The 21,348-nt window shown below is 40.1% G+C and overlaps 1 protein-coding gene across 4 annotated transcripts in view; it reads left to right on the top strand.

Annotated features, from left to right (window-relative positions):
- Positions 1-21,348, top strand: part of ITPR2 (inositol 1,4,5-trisphosphate receptor type 2) — a 272,920-nt gene that overhangs the window by 115,912 nt on the left and 135,660 nt on the right. For all 4 annotated transcript variants that reach the window (XM_082011567.1, XM_082011566.1, XM_082011565.1 and 1 more), the window contains 10 exons: positions 32-164; positions 1,087-1,144; positions 2,651-2,816; positions 4,783-4,956; positions 9,730-9,819; positions 9,977-10,102; positions 11,296-11,418; positions 12,978-13,178; positions 17,469-17,720; positions 19,342-19,467. In XM_082011567.1, coding sequence (XP_081867693.1) covers positions 32-164; positions 1,087-1,144; positions 2,651-2,816; positions 4,783-4,956; positions 9,730-9,819; positions 9,977-10,102; positions 11,296-11,418; positions 12,978-13,178; positions 17,469-17,720; positions 19,342-19,467 — 1,449 coding nt within the window. The remainder of the gene's footprint in view (positions 1-31; positions 165-1,086; positions 1,145-2,650; positions 2,817-4,782; positions 4,957-9,729; positions 9,820-9,976; positions 10,103-11,295; positions 11,419-12,977; positions 13,179-17,468; positions 17,721-19,341; positions 19,468-21,348) is intronic.

The raw sequence follows: 21,348 nt of genomic DNA, 5'->3' as shown, positions 1-21,348 counted from the left end.
AGAGTCTTACTTAAAGCGTTTTTTCTCGTAGTTTATTCTCAGTGTTAGACTGGACTACAGAATATCCTACATGCTGTCTATCTATAAGAGAGAGTTTGGGGAAAACAATGAAAACATTGATTGCTCTACAACATCCCCACCTGACACACCAGGGATTGCTTCAGGTAAATGTCTCTATTGCATTGCAATGTAAAATAATTCGGTACAGACTACTGCAAACAATGAACTTGACTACAGCAGAAACATGCATGCAGCTTAAAGTTGAAAAGCTTGTGGAAAAATGAAAATTTTAAGGAATCCCATAAAAATAAGATTTTTGCTGGCCTGTCCTCCTCTTAACAAAAATGTGGTTCCTTCTTTCCCATGATGGTAACTTACTGTCTTATTTGTACTCTTCCCAAAACGCTGCATGATGACAAATTTGGTGGAGATGATGAAAAAATGGTTGGGGTTGGGTGAGGACAGGTTTAAGTGAGGTGAATGTGGAACGGGAATGGAGTGGCTTCCCAGGGAGCGTTCCCCGTGCGCACAGAAGCGCTCAGAAGGCTGACTGCTGCCTGCATGACCATCTGCAAGGAGATGGGGGAGAATTGCTTTAACTGGAGGTGCTGTGTAATACAGGGGGGGCTAAGGAGTACTAAAGTCCTAAGTAGTAAGGTATATTAAAGCTTTTCTAAAGCAAAATGACGATGTGGTAAATGGTTTATGATAAATATTCTAAAGTTCACGTGTCTGCTTTGTGGGGGTTGGCTCATCTAACAAAAAATGTAAAAGTTTCATATTCTGTGTCATTTGTGGATCACTGGTGGTGATTTGTACAGCTCCTAGCACCGTGGGGCTCTGGTTCATCGCTACAATTTTGCTCTTCCTTAGTAATAGTAATACACAATTTAAGTCTGCCCCATGTCCTGTTTCTTCCCTACTACTCTTGCAGGTAGCGAATTTTTCCTAGTTGAGGAATGCATAGTTAGACCTTTACTTGATAACATCTACTTTAAGGAGGAACAAAGTTCCATTTTGCTGTGTAGATTAAACAATGATCACTATTGTTTTTTTTTTAATAATTACTTTGATTTTTTTTCCCAGCGATTGTTCCCGACATAGATGAAATTGCAGCTCAGGCTGAAACCATGTTTGCTGGCAGGTATGTTCTCTGAAGTTTTACCTCTCTCTATATATCTGTTTGCTTACATTGATATTTCTCATGGATAGTATCTGTTTATTCTGTGCTTATTTTCATACCCCTTTGTCTTCCTTTGGCTGCTTCTTACTACATCACCTATACATAGACAGAAAAGTGCCAGAAAAGACCTGGATTTCAAACAAGCAAACAGCCCAGTTGGTATGGATGCCATGGGACTGGAAATGACCACCCTTTTTGTTGTAAGGGAGTTGGTAGAAAGTTTTTGTCATGTTTCAAAAGCAGCTGGGAAATGGTGTACAGGTGTATTGGGCTAAAACGCACTAATTATTTATTTATCTTACGATGACTCACATGGGTGCTTTTAAAGAAAGACCTTTTTCTGGTGTACCTAATGGCTGTAATTCCACTTTTCTTGGATCAGTAGGTTACTGTTGACCCTCAGTAATTCTTACAGACCACATGACCTGTTGCATTGTGGTTGAACTTATTTAGAAAGTTACGTCGACAATAATCTCTTTTGTATGACTCCTCAAATCAGCTCTGGACCACCAGAGGCCTGTAGATCACAAGTTATGCTTGCAAAGTTTTGGAAGTGGTTTCAGCTGTGCTCTGAACAAAAAAAAAAAAAAGCAGGGAAAATACCCACACTGGAGAGTTATTACCATTATCAGTATACTGGTTTAATTTTATGGGTATAATTATACCAGTAAAAATGAATTCCATTTAGACAAGGCTGTAGACCTTAAAGTTTTTCTTGGAGCTAGGGAGAAGGATCTGCAGTATGGGCATTCTGATCTTTCCTCTCTCAGTCCCTTGTGCGTTCTCAATCTTTACCGGCACAAGCAATGCCCCTGATCCTCTCCCCAAACTCCCATAATGTAACACAACACACAGCCCTTGGAATCTGCATCTTTAAAATGAAGAGAGACACTGAATGGTTTCATGGAAACATTATTTCTGCTTTGATATGTTAAGTGTAAATCTACTTTCTGCCTTTCCAGATTATAAATATGATTCCAGAAATGTGATGCTTTTGGCAAGTCTTACTATTTTTGAGCTTATTTTTTCTTAAATGAACTTTTATTAGCAGCTGAAAAGGGAAGGAGTGAAAAGGAAAGGGCCAAATTAATCTCTGATGAAATGCTGTTTACTTCAGTTAATTTGGATTGGGGATGAGTTTGGCACAACTTATCCAAGACATAAATGAATGCTTTTGCAATAAGGATTTTAATCACAGTATTTGACACATTTCATACATACTTACTTTCATTCCATAGTGTCCATTCTGCTACAAGATTGCAGCAATAGCATATAACTGTAGGACTGAAGTCCTTGTAAAATATGTTAAATTGATGTTTATAGTTTCCATCCTGCAGCGTATTTGATTTGGTTTTAAGAGCTCTGTCAAATGAAGATTGTGTGTCCAGGCATATTTACATCAAATGCTTTTATTTTTTCTTATTTATTTTACTGTATTTGGTCCTTTTTTCCCCATTTCTGTTGCAGAAAGGAGAAGAATGCAGTTCAACTTGATGATGAAGGGGGCAGAACTTTTTTACGGGTCCTTATTCACCTCATCATGCACGACTACCCTCCTTTGCTTTCAGGTGCTCTACACCTGCTATTTAAGCACTTCAGCCAGAGAGCAGAAGTTCTGCAAGCATTTAAACAGGTACGGATGGGCAGAGTGTTGCTCCAGGAAACTGGCTGCAGGGAAAGTCCTTCCAAAGGCTGCTTTACTTACCTAAATTGCTGTTTGTATCATGACAGTGTTATTTCCTTAGGGTTCCAAAATCATCAGAGATTTTTTTTTTTTCATTAGACTTGACCATATGTGTATATTCTAGTTGTGCACCCAGAAATAGTCACTTCTGGCATTGCATCCATTACTGAAAACGTAGGTCCATGGTGACAGCTGGGACACATGCATCTCGGAGCGAGACATGATGTAGTGACCTCTCGGAGACAGAGGGCTCATGTTCTGCAAGCCACGTACTGGTGTCAGCAGTGGGACCTTCCTGTCTTCAGGACTGCTTCGGCTGGGTATAAGGCTCTCGTTAGTCATGTGGTATTTCTAGTTCTGATTCGGGTGTCTTTGCATTGTGCTCCACCGCATGATACAGATACGGCCAAATAACAGGAAGAGAGTAACAGAGCCAAGCCTGTGTTCAGCTTTTATTCTTTCTGCTTGGTAATGGTGCATGTGCAGGCTCCATGTGTCAGTGGATGAGGATGGGGAGATCTGATGTCTCTGTCATCCAGTCCCATGACACCTCTGTTACATAACCCTATATAACATATGTTGATAAGACCATCAGAGGCTTATTTCAGGAGTTGGCTAACGTGTTGTCTCATCGTTACGTAAGATGTGGAGGTTTTTCTTGTTTAAACACAGATGAATGATAAAGACCTGGAAAACTGTTGTTTAATGTTTTTGCAGTGCAGCATAATGGCCTCCCACCAGGTTGTGAAAGTTATGCCATGCTGGTTAGTTGCATAAATAGCTGTTATTCCCAGGTGAGCAAGGACCGAGTAGCTTAACATGTTTTCGTAAAGGATGGAAAAGGCTAATTGACAAATAAACAAAAAAAGACTGTAGAGAACATGGAATATGAATGTCTGCAGATGAGCAGCATTCATAAATTCTGTAAAATAACAAGGTTTTACCAAGCTAAGAGAGAAGATTATGAAAACTTTGTATTACAAAATAGTGGATATTTGCCTGCATTTAGTGATTTTTTTTTTAAATGTCCCTATCAGTGTTCTTGTCTGCCATGTGACCTTAATCTTTTACATAAGTATGATTTCTTAATAGTGCTTAATAGTGTAAAGATTGTTGTTAGTTTTTTTGAATATTATCTTCATTAATAATCTTGATAGGGCAAAGAGCATTACAAAGAAAGGAAATGTGTAGATCATGCTAAATCAAGAACTACAAATAACAGTGAAAAAAACCCCAGATAATTTGAGCAGTAAAAAAAAAGAAAAAGCGAGATTAACCTTAGTAAGAGGTAACCACTCAGGTGGTGAGGAAATTGCATGAACTTGAAAGTCAGTTTGTGAGCTATATTCAAAGAAGTTTTTCTAAGCTGGCCTAACAGCGTTAAAATCTGTTATTTTTCAATATTTGATTATGGGGATGTAGGTGATCATTAAATTTGCTGGCCATTCTGACTTTTCTTTGGATGTCCCGATTCCTTGTCATATCATCCTTTTTTTTTTCTTGTGAAGTACTGGGCTGATGAGATAAGCTATTTCTAACTGTATTGCTTTAATACCATGTAACTGTATTATTTTAGTACCATGAGAATCATAATGGGAGCTAACTCTGTGTAGAACTCATGTGCTGGTAAATCTGTTCTTGTGCTGAAAATGTTTCGCAGTGTAGTAAAGAAGGCGAGAGAATGTTGTGAAAATTATAACTATACTGTTTTGGGCAACTACAGTCTCCAGCTCTGTTAAAGGTTTTTGGTGAATGGGGGTTAAAAAGCCTACATGTGCTCTGTTTCAATTTCATAGGAAAGGTTACATAAAGCACCTGAAAAGAGAGGCTTAGAATGGAGACTGTCAAGCAGATTACCCAGGCGTAAGTGCTGGTGCTACTGCTGTAATAGCTTTACAATTTTCTTCATTTCCAGGTTCAGTTGCTGGTGTCTAATCAAGATGTTGATAACTACAAGCAAATCAAGGCTGATCTTGATCAGCTACGTCTGACTGTGGAAAAATCAGAATTGTGGGTTGAGAAGAGCAGCAATTATGAGAGTGGAGAGGTGGGCGACAATCAAACCAAAGGGGGAGAAGAGCCAATAGAGGTGGGTTTAAAGCCTTTGCTGTTAGCATTGTTTCAATATTGATAGATAGTTTAATGAACAACTGTAAATTTGTGTTCTGTGGTTAATTAAAGTAGGAAAGTGAGAATGTACGGTATTCTGACTGAGCTTTAGGAATAGACAGAATTTTATCAATATTCTTTCCTGCTGCTTTCAGTGACTGCGTTCTTCTGTCACGGAGCTGCCTTCCTTTCTGGCTAGCAAGCAAGCCACAGTGTGTTGCATCACGCTGTGGCCAAGAAAGTAATCTAGGTATCACATGTTGTCAGTTGTGTTGACTTGCTGGAAGAAAGGAGTGGACAGTATGTCTACTAGGGGAAAGGAGCACAATCAAACCCATATTTTCAAACATCACAAGTCATTCCACTCTCCACCAAACATAAGACTGACCTAAGAATATTGAGATTTTGTAGGCGATCTGACATTGAGGTTTTTTGTCATCCCTTATCATACCACACTCTCGGGTTACATTGTGATTTGAGAAACTTTAGAACTTGAATCTGGAACCACGACGACCTGATTTTTTTTTTAATTTAATTGTTTTCGGGTTTTTTTTAATTTTGATTTTCAGTGAAAGCTGAAGCCCTCATGTAATCACCTAACTCCAGTATGAGTCTTTAAGGAAATGCAAAGTGTTGCAAGAGTTGCTGTGGTTGAGATTTGTGGTGTAACAGCAGATAGAGCAGGCTTTCTGACCAATATTGATTCCCACTTTTCCATTTTCATCAGAGAAAGCGGTGAGAGATGAACAACTGCGGTTTCTGACACAGCACTTTCCTTATTCTCTTCCATGGTAGAGTCTTCCCCGGTGGCAAGAAAATGGGCAAGGAAGCCACCAGGGGAAGTTTAGTAGGAAACCGGGTGGAGATTATACAGCATTGTGAAGCCGATGCATTGAGGAAGAGTAGGAGCCATTGAGAAGAGGTGGGATGTTTGCAGCTGTCTATGACATACACTTGGCCTTTCACATGGGAAAGCAGATTTTAGGTGGCTTCATATGGGGGAAAATCTAACACCTCAAGGGAGAATCCTAATTTATTGGGCAGTGTAGGTCCTACTTTTTCTCTGATAAAACTTAGCTGAATTTAGTGGTATCAGAACTGTGGAGGAATATGGACTTTATGAGCTTAAGTATGTGGGGTTTCCTACTTTCTTTCCTCAAGCATAGATCTAGTAGGAAGGAAAATGTTCCTTTATGTATTTAAGGAATGGAAAAGGTAATGGGGAAGCAGGATATAGGATTGCAGCAGGATATTTACAAGGTTTTTTAGCTGTAATACATTATAAAGGTGTAATAAGATCCTTTTTATTCCTATGGATAGCCCTGATAGCAAAGAAACTCCAGGAAGAGGGGACAAAGCGATGTGCTTGAAACAGAAGTATCTTTAAATAGGGTGTTTTCAGTGGGTTTTTTTCCCATGAGACATCCATGAGTCTGGATGGATTGGCAGTGCTTCCATAGATGCACAATATTATCTCTGGCAGATCTGAGAGAGTATTGTGTCAGAACAGTAATATGTAGTCTGCAAAACTGGTTAGATCATCTGGTGGTAATTCCATGAGAGCTGCGCCAGGTTACAATAGCTCAGAATCTTGTCCATTATTTTTTCCCCTGTTAAATTATTCTTTAACAGTCAGGAAGTATTTTTACCTGGCAAAACTACTTTAGACAGTGAATACTCTCTTTGAGATCTTAAGTCATACGTACGAGGTGAGGTGCTGGTCATAACCTGCAATATGTGAAGCAGGTGGCTAGCTTCAAGCAGATAAACACCCCTCTGAGATCCCATGCTTTCTTGGAATGGATGCTGGGTATTCAATCCTGAGCTGGATGAACCTCTAGGTCTTTAGGGAATATGCTTCATTTGCCTGTGCTTAATTTTTCCCAAACAACATAAGCGCACACAAGGGCTTATATTACATTCCAGAACAGTCTTATGTTAATCCCAAGTTTCTGTCCTCACCAAAGCACAATGCAAGATTGGCATAAGAGTTTTAAAAAATCAAATGTATTTTTTTTGCCCTTAGGCTTCTGAGTCGTTTGGGGTAATCGTTTCCACCTTTCTATCACAACCTGGAGGGGCTAAAAACTTTTTTTTTTGTTGTTGTTTTTTTGCAGTTGTTTAACTGCATGAATGAGATTTGTAGAAAAAAGGCCATGTTTTTCTAAATAAAGGGTCCAGAGTTCTCCACAGGAAAAACAACACATCTTATACCCATGCAGAATCATCTTGATAGAAACTGGAGATGAGAATTGTAGGAAAGAGTGCTTGGAGTTAGGTCAAACATAAATTAGACCATAGAGGATTAGGAGGAAATGCTGAAATTAATCTTGCATAACTGAGCCTTGCTTGAGAAGGGAAAAGCCGATAACCCTGTTTACTTGGTTAGCTCTACGGGTGTTACGAGTCTGTATAGATACCGTGGAGGATGGAAAATGTGGTCTTTATTGTCCTGTGATGGGAGTAGTAGCACCAGAAACACAGATCTGAGGAGGAGAAATAGACGGTCTGAGTGAAAGGGCTCTCAGACGAAGCTGGAATACAGTGCAGTGGTGTTTATAGAGCTTCTCATCTTCACCATCCACTGAGAAAGTTCAGCGAGGTTTCAAGTGGTGCAAACTTTCAGCATCCTTAAGCGCCTGGCGTTCCCTTGCTTTCCTCCTTTTCTGGTCTCCGGCAGTTTGCTTTGGTCCTGGGGATGTTGAAACAAACATCTCCTGAAACATCATCTGTAGATTGAGATTGTGAATTGAAACTTCTGAGAGTGCCCCTCATTCCCCTGGTAAGTAAATACAGCCTGGGGGTGGGAGGCAAATCTCTGCCACCGACTAGCGCCTCGCCGCAGCTGGCCAGCTGAGATGAGTGGGACTGTTTCAGCGGCGGGGAGCTGCTTGGACTGAATGCTGGAATCTGGGCCGCCGTGGAGGGGCTAGAAAGAAAGGATCCTAAGACTGATGCAGAGTGGTATCCTGGGAATTTTACGGGTAGAGGAAATAGTCTTTTTCAGAGGATACTACTTCCTAAAGGTGGGGTGCTCGGACGAGAACCTGAGTTCTTTCTCTATGGCTCCCCGTCCCCTATGGAAAAGTGTAACAGAGAATGTCTGTCATGGCACGTAACGAGGCAAGATATGCAACTGAGTGTCTCTGGTATCCCAGTGGTGTGATTATCTCTTGATAACTACATCCCCGGCATACTCTTAGGTGGTCAATAAACAGGTGTGTATTTTCTTAAAGAGAAAGGGTAGATTCAGCAGTTTAATGCTGATCAGCACTTCCAGATAAGACATATAGTTCACATGGATTATAAAACTACTTTGATTGAGGAAGAATGCTGATAAAAGTAACAGGTAAATTAATCTTGGTTAACTCACGGTCCCAGAACAGAGGAGGGTGGTTGATTATAGCAAAGAGCCTGAAATATCTCCCAAAGTATTGATTCAAACGGCTAGAGAGAAGGCAGCATGCATACTAACAAACCTAAACAAATAAAAATCCACTGTTGTTGCATAGATCAACATGACCATGCTGAACAGCGGTGCTGACACTGTTATAAACAGCTTCCATGGCCAAGTGGTGCAGCTGTTCTTGCCCCACTGGAAATTAAGACCAGATGGGATTTATAGAACTCCTCATCTTCACCATCAGCTAAGAAAGTTCAGAGGGAGGTTTCAAGAGGTATAAACATTCAGATTGGTGTGCACGTCTGTGTTTTAGCATAATTCTCTAAAACAGTAGGAAGTTTGAGGACACAATGGAAGCTCAGAAGCACACCTGTTTGGTTCTTTTTTATGCTATTACACTGGTTTACATCCTTGTGGTTATACTGTGAGGCAGTCTCAAGATCTGCTACAGTTTTTCTACATGCTTAATAATTTCAGTATCCAAAGTCCAATCTTTCAATTCTTTGTGTTTCCAGTTAAGAAAGGCTTACCATAGCTGGCAGCAATAAAAAACCAAACACTGCCAGTATTCTAAGTGGAAGTATTTGTGTAGATGCTCTTCCATGTTTTGACTGAGATATGCATGGAAAGGTGCGTGGGTGTTGGCAGTTACTTGCTGACTTGATTTCTCTTATTTATCATACCCAGCTGGGACTTTCTAAGAGCCAAGGCCCAGAGCATACGGCGTCATGACTGGCTGTTGCAGTTTAACATAAGGTTCTCATTTGTTTTTAAATCCTTTCCTGCATCATCCAGAGATAAGGAGAGAAGTGTCCCCTTCATGGAAGGAACATCTCTAATTTCCATGTGCTACTTGTTTCTGTACTGATGAGAACTCCACCCTACTTTTCTCAACTACAGATGTTGTCTTAAGTTCTTTCTCCAGACTTTTTAATGTTCATATACACAGACTTCGTAATCTTTCCAGCTGTATTAGAGATTTTTGGAACAAGTGGTGGCTATTGAAATACACTTATGGTCCCTATTCTCATAGTAGCTGAATTCCTTGGGATGTCTGGTCTGTGATTTAGGGACATATTCTTTTTTAGGAGGATCAGAAGCAAGAAGACATACAGTTAATTGCTTCAAATCATGTTGGAAATTTGAAACAAACAAAGGACTTGAATGTGAATCTTTTCATTTACTGGACCGGTGGATAAAGAATAAATGAGTCTTTTTCTTTATTATTTGTGTTATATCTGTTCCCTATGAGCTGCTGTAATACTTCTTCACTTGCTGTTATGAAATATAATTAGTTCATCTTGATGAAATTGCAATAGATCCCCACTTGTTGTGTGTTCTTTGTTACAGGAGTCAAATATTTTGAGTCCAATACAGGATGGGACCAAAAAACCACAGATAGACAGCAATAAAAGCAATAACTACAATATTGTTAAAGAGGTTGGTATATCTGCTAAGGAACTTGCTTGACATACTTGTTTGACAAGTAGATTTAGTAATTATTTTGAAACAATCTATTTTTTTTTGTTTGTTTTTGTGTGACATGACTGGTTCTTTGCTTGCTCCCATGCTTATTTATTTGTTTATGTATTTATAGATTTTGATGCGACTCAGCAAACTTTGTGTTCAGAACAAAAAATGTCGAAATCAACAGCAGCGATTGCTGAAAAATATGGGCGCCCACTTGGTAGTCCTGGACCTTCTGCAGATACCCTATGAAAAGGTTATTATAATTTTAGTGGTAAAGATCATGAACTCAATAAAGGGAAAGACTTCGAGGCCCAAGAATCAATATGAATATTCCTTTTTTAACATAATTCAGTCAACGATGGTACAAACATGAATTGACGATGCCATTTTCTACCTTAAGAATAATGGGTTTGGGCCTAAATTTAAATATGACTGCCTGCACAGAACAGGTTTTATGAAGAGTTTAATGTTTACTGCCTTAGGTACCTGGATGTCACTGTGCTATCATCCCATTCCTGAAATAGGCAAGCCTTAGCTCTGCAGTCACTGCACAGTAAGAAGTATTGATTTCATAGAGCTCCTGGCAGGGTATCTAAATTCCACTGTTGGGTACTGATGGGAGTGCTGTTGTAGATACATAAAATACAAAAAGCTTTCAAGGATCAAGTCTGAGATAATTTCTTTGTCTCTATGGTGGAAGCCTCTAACCTAGTTCCACTTGCAGGCTTTTTAGAAGATAATGTGATTTTGTGCCGATTTAGTGGCATTGAGCATACAAATGAATGATCTAGATAGCCTTCTAAAGAGCACATTTTTCTAGATCTTACAGGAAGAATTGAGAGTAGACAAAACCTCATCTGGGCTATATTTTCCTGAGTGTTACACACTAATGTTATGTTATAGGCACTGGGTTCAGCTATCTTCAGTAAAATACTGCTTGTCCATATAAGTGGTTCGTCAAATCATAATTAGCATACTATAGGATAGGAATATAAAATGGGGATGAAATTAGACATATATTTGTGGGGGAGTATATGAACATATATATTCATGTAAGTGTACACACATATATCTGTTTCTGTATGTAGCTATATAAAAGCCAAAGCTTTTCAAAAGCTTAAAATCAATGCAAGCTAGAGAGCTTTTTTTGAAATCAGGCCACTTAGCGCTTTTTTAAACTGGGAAATTATAACCGTGCGTGAGGAAATCTTACTTGGAGTTTGTGCTCCTACCGGTGACTCCCTATGGTCAAGTCGATTCAGAGTAGAGTACAGCCACTAATGGGCTCTGAAGGAAACTACATCAGTTGCTTTTGCTAGAGGGAGAATTCCTGCCCTGTAAAGGCTCAGGAGAATTGGCTTGTTCCTGGCTGAATTCACGTTGTGTGGTTTTAACAAGTATGTTTAGGTACACCCAGCTGATTTCATTTGCCTTTTCTTTCTGCAGAGCGATGAAAAGATGAATGAAGTTATGAATTTAGCCCATACTTTTCTTCAGAATTTCTGTCGAGGAAATCCTCAGAATCAAGTTCTCCTCCACAAAAATCTCAACTTGTTCTTAACTCCAGGGGTAAGCATTTAATTTTAAGGAGAATATTATAAGTGGAAGTAAATTTGGACCTGCTGAAAAATGACACTGCTAAATAAATAGTTTCATTAAACTATGCCCTCTCTGCCTTCTCTTCTCTGTCCTTGTCTTTTCTCCCTTATTGTCTTCTCTCCTCTCTCCTGTCTGTTCTCCCTTACCATTGCTCTTTATGTCACTGTTTTAATGTTGCCATCTTAAAAGTGGAAAACAATATTACCTGTGGGGTTTACTGGAAGTATCTATGAACATGTGTCACACCATGTTTAGCTTGACTCTGATCTTACTCATCCTAACTCACTCACAGATGGACTGTAAGTTAAAGCAGAAGATGCTGTGACTCTGCTGTCATGAGGGTTGTATGACAGCGGAATCAGACCCATACATTTTTGTTGATGATGCTTCCATTTGATTCAACTAATCTAAAATTTGATCTTTTATTAAATCATTGTCTTTACAATAAACCTCTTTGTCATGGTCCCTTTGTGTGTATATATATGTGTGTGTGTTTACAGATATAGTCGTATAGAATGATACCTTGCTCAGTCTACTGAGCAAAACTTGCTTTTATTAGAAAGAGTGTGTTAGGGTATTAGGATTGTAGAACCCTGGCCTGCACATATTGGGAAGCATTTGTTCTGTTATTTTTTGTTTATGCTTTTTGTATGAAGTTAGTGAAAAATGCTGAGCTGACCACAGTGGGGACTAGTGCCCAGACTCCATCCTATGCAACGCTGACACTTAACTCAGGTGCCAAGTATAGAGCCTGCTTGCACTTGCATTTCTGTTTTTTTGAACTTGATCTTCTGATCATCCCAGTTACTGTGCTTTTGTTCACATTGTGGAGCAAACTTGGTGCGGATTCCTTTCAGATGACACTAAACAGGTGTACTCCAGGAGCACACCTGACCCTCACGAGCCTTTAGTCCAAGGGATTGAACTAGAGCAAGTTTGAAGCAAAATCCCCAAGAATGCATGAAGCCTGGATGCTGAGTCCTCAGCAGCATCCCTTTCTGGCTACGGATCCGCTCTTCTGGTACCGTGCTACTCGCCAAGAGAAACAGAGCCTTAGGCTCCCTCTGTAGTTAATGTGGAAAGAGATGTTCTCTCGGAGAATGATCAGGCTGCCCGTGCAATGATTTGCCTGCAGGAAATGCCTGTCTCTGTCAGCCATAGAGGGAGCCAGAGGTGGCCTTTTGCTTGGTTGCCTCCGTGCAAAGTGTGTGGGTGAGTGGGATGAATGTGGTCTCAGTTCTGTGCTCTAGCAGCGTAGCGTGTGTGTGTCTGTGTCTTCACCTTCCACATGGGCACTGATTTTATGTCCACTTCAGGACCATTTTGTACTCATAGGAAGTGTGGAGAAATCCCATCATAAATGAAATCTAGCCCCCAAGGTCACTGCTTAATCACTGGGCTGGTGTACATTGGACGTTTCCAGTTTCCCTTTACCAGTGTGCCTTCTGTAGCCTAGAGTCCTGTGAACCTTTCAATCTTAAAACAAATCTGCTCTTCTTATAAGGCTGTTTTGATTTTAATCTGTTTAGCTCCTGGAAGCTGAAACCATGCGGCACATCTTCATGAACAATTACCTTCTGTGTAACGAAATTAGTGAAAGAGTGGTGCAGCACTTTGTACACTGCATTGAGACCCATGGCCGTCATGTGGAGTACCTGCGTTTCCTGCAGACCATTGTGAAAGCAGATGGCAAATATGTGAAAAAATGCCAGGACATGGTAATGACAGAGGTAAGTGAAGGGTTTATATGTTAATCACTGGTGTGATGTCTTTTTAACACGCTAGTATTTTGAGTTTGCTTTTTGTGCTCCTGATACCAATGGGCTATAATGGCATCATCGCTTTAGAATTTTAAATGGTATCACAAATAATGAATATTTTAGCAGACGGTTTTGGGAGTTTAATCTAATTTTGTAAGGCCATCTGTATAACTACTAGAAAGAAAACATGAGTGTTAGCATGGTGATACAGAGATGTCTATTTGTAGATGATGTAGCATGGAAATCTCAGAGTTACATAAACCTTCATTTTCCTATACTGTAACTTAGGAACCCATTTACACACCAAGCTTGCCATATTTTGGCAAGGTTTTGCCATATAAGAGGCCCTTACCTCTACGGATTTGTCTTAATAGTGTTGTAGATCATTTTTTTAGCACGTAACCATGTAACAATTATAGGTACTAGTTTCTGCTTTTGCTTCTTTTCTTCCAGAGCATTTCTGTGAGAGTCAGTAGAGCTATTCTAGCTTTAACTAGCTAGATTCAGAGTCTGACCCAGTAAATTCCAGAGAGTGGTTTGTGGACAAATCTTTTTGCCAGTAAAGTTGCAAGGAAAATACTTAATTGACTTCTCTGCAATTAGAATTTGATATATAGTGGGCATGATAAATGAGTCTTCAACTTGCAGACACTCGTGCATTTAACTGTAATTATATTAACAGTTCAATGAGATTAATAAGTGGGTAAAGTTGAATATGGTGAAAAGTCCAGGTAGGATCAGAGTTGAAAGAACATTTTTCTTTACAAAGTGCATTTTTTTGGTGTTTTTTTCTGAAGAAACACCTTCACGAAGAAACACCTTCACAAAGAAAACAGCAACAAGCTCTAGTTGTGGTATGAACAAAACTAAACCCAGCTGAAATTTTGTTCCACAGCAACAAAGAGAAAAAACTTCTAATTAAGAAAATAAAGCCTACATGGATAACCTTTAATGGAATCCACCTCAACCTTTTCAATTTGACTGAAATGTTTTAACATGCATCAATTACAAGCCTTTGATTTACATAATTCAAACAGTTCTTGTGCCTTTGTGCTTTTGGATTTTTCCCCTTCCACCACAGCTTCTTGTAGGTTTTTACTTTCTCATCAAGCAAAATTTTTAGGTTTTTCTCAATTTAAATACATTTTATTCTTGACCTATAATAGCACGAAGATAAATTGTCACATTACGTTTTCAAGCTGACTGCATGATGAAAATCGAAATGAACTCGGATGTGACATTTACATCATGAGTCCTGCAGGAATTTGCTGGGGGGAGGGAGCACCTCTATTTTGATGAAAGAGGGTAAGATGATGATCTGTTTTAAAAAAAAAGTAGGAAATTACAGGTAAGTAATTATAATTTGTTAGAAAAGTATGCTAATAGTGAAATTTGAATGGCACTTGAATGGCAATCCGAAATAAAAGGAACGGTGTACCAAATGGTTGGAACTTGCCTTGAAGTCAGGGCATTTTCTCCGTAGACAACTCAGATGTACTTTCTGACCTTAAACAAGTGCTGTAACTTCTTCTGCGCTTCCAGATGGGGCATGTAAAAAACTTGCCACAAGGCAAGATAGAGTATGAGTGTATAGCGTGCCTCAACTACTCCTGTGTTTTCTTTTACCCAGGGGAAGTATATTGTAGCTTATTCCTGTTTACTGGCAGTAAGGGATAAACTGATCATATTTACATGTTTCAGAAAGTGCATAACAGATGGAGGAGCACCATTGCGAAAGATAAAATCTTTCTTTGATAAAATCTACTGAACGTTCCCAATCTGGCTTATTCACTTGTTCTCATATCTTTGGTCCCTGTGTCTGTAGAGTGCTAGTAGTGATATTTACCGACCTGAAAGGTTCCTTACGGCACTTTTTCTCATTGCAAATATGCTTTGAGGTTCCTGGAAGAACAGTGCCTCTCTGTGCAAAAGGGAAAGCAGAATTTACTTTTGAACCAGATCAATGTGGCAGCAGAGTTTTCTATTATCTATAGTATTCTGGAGTGATACCTTGCAGAGTGTCAACAGCTGCTCTGATACTGGACAACCTTCATTATACTTGCACAGAATTTTTAACTCACTGAAAATACACTTTGGTGGAAGAAAATGCTGATGGGTTTTTTTTTTGGTGCGTGGGGTTTTTTTCCCATCACCGAGCTCATGTTGCTCAGTGAGAACTTGGGCTGACACGATACTTCTCTTCCTTTTCTGCCTTTAAAGGGACATAATTTTCTCTGCATGGGTCAATGTTTGGATGTCCTTTGCAAATCGTATTTAAAAGTGGCTAACTTGGGGAAAGGGGATGACATCTTCTTCTGTCCTTGCATTCACAATGATTACTTTGTCCCCCTTAGCTCTTCTTGTGCTGATGCAACATCATCTGATTTGGTTTGTGGTTCTTCACAGTCAGTATGTAGCAAGCATGCCATGCAATATCATGTTTCACAAGTTCACTATCTCCTGGTATTTCTCCTTCACTCATCAGCAATAGGTACATGAAAGGATGAGGGGTCAGTTTGAGTTGATCTGATAAAATATCAAGAAATACTGATACAGCTTAGGTCTGGATTTGACATAAGAGTGTAACTCTAGGGGAACCTGGAAAGAGTCGTCTTCCCTCTCCTCTGTGCAAAATGTACACAAGTGGAAAATAACTACGGGAATGTCGTGAACAACTTAATAGAAAGTGACAGAGCATGTACCTTCCCAGAGGGCTCGGTGTGGATTTTTTAAATTACTTTGTTTGTGAAATGTCCTAAAAGCACGGTATTCCAGACATCAGTATTAAAAAGGCCAATTTTCCAATGTTTCGAATACTCGTATTTCCCTTTTTTTTTTTTTTTTTGCCATTGAGCACAATGAAACTAACGGTATCTGGGTCCCTGTACTGTCTTCTTCCTCCTCTCCAAGCACTTGCCCCTGTAAAAACTTTTTTCCTGTACTGTGGGTTGTCCAGAAAATGCCTATTTTAAAAAGTCACGAGTAGAAACATTTTAAAAACCCAAAAGTAAATGAGAAATAGGAACTACAGGAAAGACTGAATTCACAATTCATTCTATTGAATTGTCAAAGTAAAAATAAGCAAGAAACAGAGAAAACACAATCAGAAAAGTTGTAAATCCAAAATTTGAAATGTCGACACCCTGGCAAATATAATGAGATGTTTCTTGTCTTTTCTTTGTGGGACGCTAATTTTCATTCCCGCTCTTGCTGCTTTCGCATTTCTCAACAGCTCCACCAACCTTTATTTGTACCCTCGAATTCAGTAAGCTAGGATTTCACGTCACGTGTAGACTTGGATATGTCAAGTGCCTCATTCACAGAGTACGCATAGCTGCTGTGCTGCCAAGGTGCGTGCTGAACTAGGAAGGGTTTACGGGAGCTTATTTTCACCTGCACTGAGAGTGCGTTATGCTTAAAAGAAAAGCGACGGAGAGAAGACAGGACTACTGTCCCGTCCCAGCTCCATTCGGGCTCACAGAGCAGCGCTGGCAGTAGGTATATTCGGTGTACGCAGGGTTCAAAACGGGGTTGGAGCAAAACTCTTCTGTGAGACCTACTGAGATGGGGCGGCCAGCGTCCACCTCCGCCTTGGATCCCCTTGAGATGAGCAATGCACTGGTAGCAAAATCAAATACTTGCCACATGCATCGATTTTCTGTTGAATGGAGGTGCTGGCATGACACTGACAATGTCGAGACCCACCCGCCAAATTTGCATAGGTTGGGAAGACTTGTCCTCTGTTTCCGACGTGGAGCAAGGGCGCAGAAGAGGTTAGTTAGATGCCAGGTGAGCCACAGGCTTTTCGTGTGAGGTAGCATGGAAGTTTTAATCTCTCTGTACCTCAAGTCCCTATCTGTAAAACAGGGATAATCATGCACCCTGGCCTCACAGTAGGTGAGGGTAATTAACTAACTTCAAAGAAACATTGAGATGGTAGGAATAGTAAGGATGGCATACCGTCCTAGATAAACACAGAACTACATAGAAATTAAACTTCAAATTCGCCTTGCGTTAGCTCACTCCGTGGTGAGTTATACCAGATTTGCACTTATGCAAAGTAGTAAGAACAGAAGTTTGCCTTGGATATTGTTTTGACATCTGCATTTGGGGTAAGCCACATCAGACTAATCTTTCTTTTTTTTTTCTTTTGACCACTTTCAATAGCTACACAGTCTTTTCATCCTTAAAGGTAGAACAAAATAATTAAGCAGCTGACTGCAGTGCAGGGTGCTTAAAACTTTGTGGTATCTTTTTCAGCTGATAAATGGTGGTGAAGATGTGTTGATATTCTACAACGACAGAGCATCATTTCCAGTCCTACTCCAAATGATGTGTTCAGAGCGAGATCGAGCGGACGAGAGCGGACCCTTAGCGTATCACATCACGCTAGTGGAATTGCTAGCGGCTTGTACGGAAGGAAAGAATGTATACACGGAGATCAAGTGCAATTCACTCCTGCCACTGGATGATATAGTGAGAGTAGTGACCCATGATGACTGCATACCTGAGGTAAGATTCACTGACTGAGGAAGCGGACTTGCCGTTTTTAGAAACTCAGAAAATGTTTTGTTGTTTATAATATCTGGACAAGTCGAATATTTGCACAGAAAACAGGGTGGAAACAGGTGCTGTTTGTTAAGGTGAATAAATGAAAAAGGATAAGCCAGTATTTTCTTAAACAGAAAAATCTTTGTCCTCTTACGCTGCACCCTGATTGTCAGCTTTTTTGGGCAGAAACCTTGTTTTGTTTTCCTGGGTTTGTCCAGCCACTGTCAGAGTTTAATGCTCTGGTAACTTCTGGCTGTAGCTGCAAAGCCTCAGCTGAGTGGTTTGTCAGGACAACATTTTGCTGCTGCCTGAACTTGTTGGAAATGATGGGTAACATTCTGGCCATGCTGAAGTCAGAGGGACTTTTGGGTGAAGTCTTATTTTGTTAAATCCAATTGCAGTCCAGCAGATGTTTTTATTCACTGCATATAGAGGCCCAGTTCTGCAGCTGCTGCCGGTCGTGCTTCAGTAGGACTGCGATACCTCACACTGATCGGAAAGGGAGTGTTTTTTGGCACCGAACCTGATGTGATCAAAAGAAATCTTTGCACAGTCTTTGCAAGGAGCTTGCTCTGGTCCCGTGCATCGGTCAGAGGGATTTTTGCAGGCTATCTGGTGGAAAAATGTGGCTCATATCAACAGAACTGAGACCTGCAGGAGTAAAGACTCCGTCCGTGCCGTGAAAAAGTCCCCATGTGATCAACTGATTCTTTTCTTAAAAAGAAAAGTGTTTGGTTTGCTCAAAAGTTCCTCCTAACATTAATTCCAACAGATACTTTTTCTAAAGCCCAAACAAGTAAAACCTGAAAATCTGACATGAGTTTTCTCCTGACTGCATTAAACTTGCTTATTATTAAACTTGCTACCTCCTCTCCTTTGACCATGACATGAAATTTTCAGTGTATCTGCATCTGTTTATATTTAATAAATACATTTCAGGCACTGGATATCCATTTTTGTGAGATGCACAAGCAGACTTGTAATGCAGGAGAGGGGTGAGACTGCAGTCCTCCTAAGCCCTGTGCTGCTGTGGCTGCAGTCCCAGTGCTGCATAACCCTTCTCTTCCATTTAGATCTGAGTTACACTCACCGTGAGAGCAAGTGCTGCATTAGGACTCTCGGAATATAGGGATGGCAATTCCAGGTCTGCTGAAGACCTTTTTTTTTATATTTGGCAAGCCTGTCACAAGGCATCAACCCACAGCAGTCAGCTGGCACGTGCAGGGGTGTCCTGCATTTTGACAGCTCCTGGCTTTGGAGCCAGGCCCTCATAGTCTCAATATCATTTAAATATCAGCTTTATTATTGGCTTGTTGGGGGGGGGGGTATTTGTTAGAGTAAGAATGTTTGCAAAACCTTTCCATTTTTCTTCATGTGATCTTTCATCAAGTCCATTAATGCATTTGTTGCCGTGCTGCTTCCTAAATCTTCAGACTGAACATATGTGTTATTACTGTTATTAGGGTTTGTTAGTACTGGGAGGATCATCTTTATCGTTCAGTGTTTTTGCAGACAGAAAGCAGCACGTTAATGTTTTTTATGGTTCCGTTTCATATGGTTTGTGTTTTTGCTGTTCCTGCAGGTGAAAATTGCCTATGTTAATTTTGTTAACCACTGTTATGTGGACACTGAAGTGGAAATGAAAGAAATCTATGCCAGTAACCATATTTGGAAGTTATTTGAGAACTTTCTTGTTGATATGGCAAGGGTAAGCTTCATGAGATGTTAAATATTACAGTATAGTCATGGGTGGCAACTGAACTGGCAATATCTTTTTTTGGTGAACTTCCTTTATTAACTATTTTTTTCAAAGTTGACAATAGAATAGATGGGGTTTTTTAAATGAAATATAATTTTAATTTTATTTATCATCATTTATTCTGCTAATTGCTACAAGTCTTCTCTCTAAAAGGGCAACTTTCTCATTGCTTCCAGAAAAATAAATTGGATGCATGGTACAGGGTTGAAAATCTGTGTATGTCTTCTGGGAGCATATGTTACATGTCATTATGGTGGTGACTAAAAAAAACCCACTTCTTGCTTCACTCTGGTAGTACACTGAGAATCAGGGATCAAGAAGTTCTTTGGCTCATGTTCTCTCTGTTTTTGTCTTTTATTCTACTGTCTTTTGTCTTTTTATTCTACTTTTATTCTCACCGCTGGTGCAGAAGGCTATGGTCTTTCAGAATACTGATTCATATATAAACTGTAGGCTGCAAGGTGATGGGGCACAGTTAGTACCGTAGGCGTTCAATTCCTGTGGACCCCAGTGAACTTCATGGTGTCATTACCTGTTGAATTAAGTTTCAAGTCAGAAGTTGAATTAAGCTTCCATTCCCTGGTATTTTGGAGGCAGAAAACAAGGGAAATCTCATGACTTCCAGAACGATAAAATACAATAGTAGAGCCATGAGGGGAAGCTAGCGTGACATAATGATTACAGCTTACATTACATATTATATTACATATCTGGGGTTGTTTAGTCTGGAGAAGAGGAGGCTGAGGGGAGACCTTATCGCTCTCTACAACTACCTGAAAGGGGGTTGTGGCGACGAGGGTGTTAGTCTCTTCTCCCAAGTAACTAGTGATAGGACAAGAGGAAATGGCCTCAAGTTGCGCCAGGGGAGGTTTAGATTGGATATTAGGAAAAATTTCTTCACTGAGAGGGTGGTCAGGCATTGGCACAGGCTGCCCAGGGAGGTGGTGGAGTCGCCATCTCTGGAAGTGTTCAAAAAACGTGTGGATGTGACGCTTCAGGACATGGTTTAGGGGACATGGTGGTGCTGGATTAATGGTTGGACTTGATGATCTTAAAGGTCCTTTCCAACCTAGTGATTCTGTGATTCTGTGATATCCTTTTCTAGCAGGTAATGCTTCTTGTAAGAACCTAGTATTAGTACCAACTAATGGAGTTGCTCTTTTTGCTCAAGAAGTAGAACCACAGGTTTTTGGTGGCTGGTGGACTGTATGTCATCCTTGATACCGGACAGTATTTTGGAGATGTTACACAGCACGTTGTCGTAGTGCATGCCTATCTTTTCCCAGTCTGTGGTCCATTACATTTTATAATCCTTAACTTCTCACCCCTTGCATTCTTCATTTTGTTGAAATTAAACAACAAAAGGTAAAAGAATCTCAATTCAATCCTGCAGCGGACATTTACCCTGAAGTAAGAGCGTGCCACAAAATAATTTCTTTGAAACCTGTTGGGAGAAAATACCATGAATTTTCTCTTCTCAAAAGAATGAGTGCAAGGACTTGTGCTATATGATAGGCACTGGGACCTGCTAATTTCTCTGTGAAAAAGAGAACTTATCGTTGGGTTTTTTCCTTTTTTTTTCCTGCGAACAGGTTCAGACAGGGACATTTGTCCTCTCCTCTTTTGGTGGTAGCCATTTTCAGCAGTAATGAGACCTCTACAAACCCTGTTTTCCTGCCGTTTGTCTTGTCTCTGTGGTCGTGTTCTACAGCGAAAGCCCTTCTGGACAAGCTCATTTGAAAATTAAAATCAGAAACCTCCTTGGAGGGCAATTCTGATTTTTAACCTCGCTGTTTTTACCCCGGGAAGTATTTTCTCCTGTTCAATTGC

This window comes from Phaethon aethereus (assembly GCF_964289735.1).
Source record: "Phaethon aethereus genome assembly, chromosome: 1".
Taxonomy (NCBI): domain Eukaryota; kingdom Metazoa; phylum Chordata; class Aves; order Phaethontiformes; family Phaethontidae; genus Phaethon; species Phaethon aethereus.
This window is presented reverse-complemented; position numbering and strand designations above follow the sequence as displayed.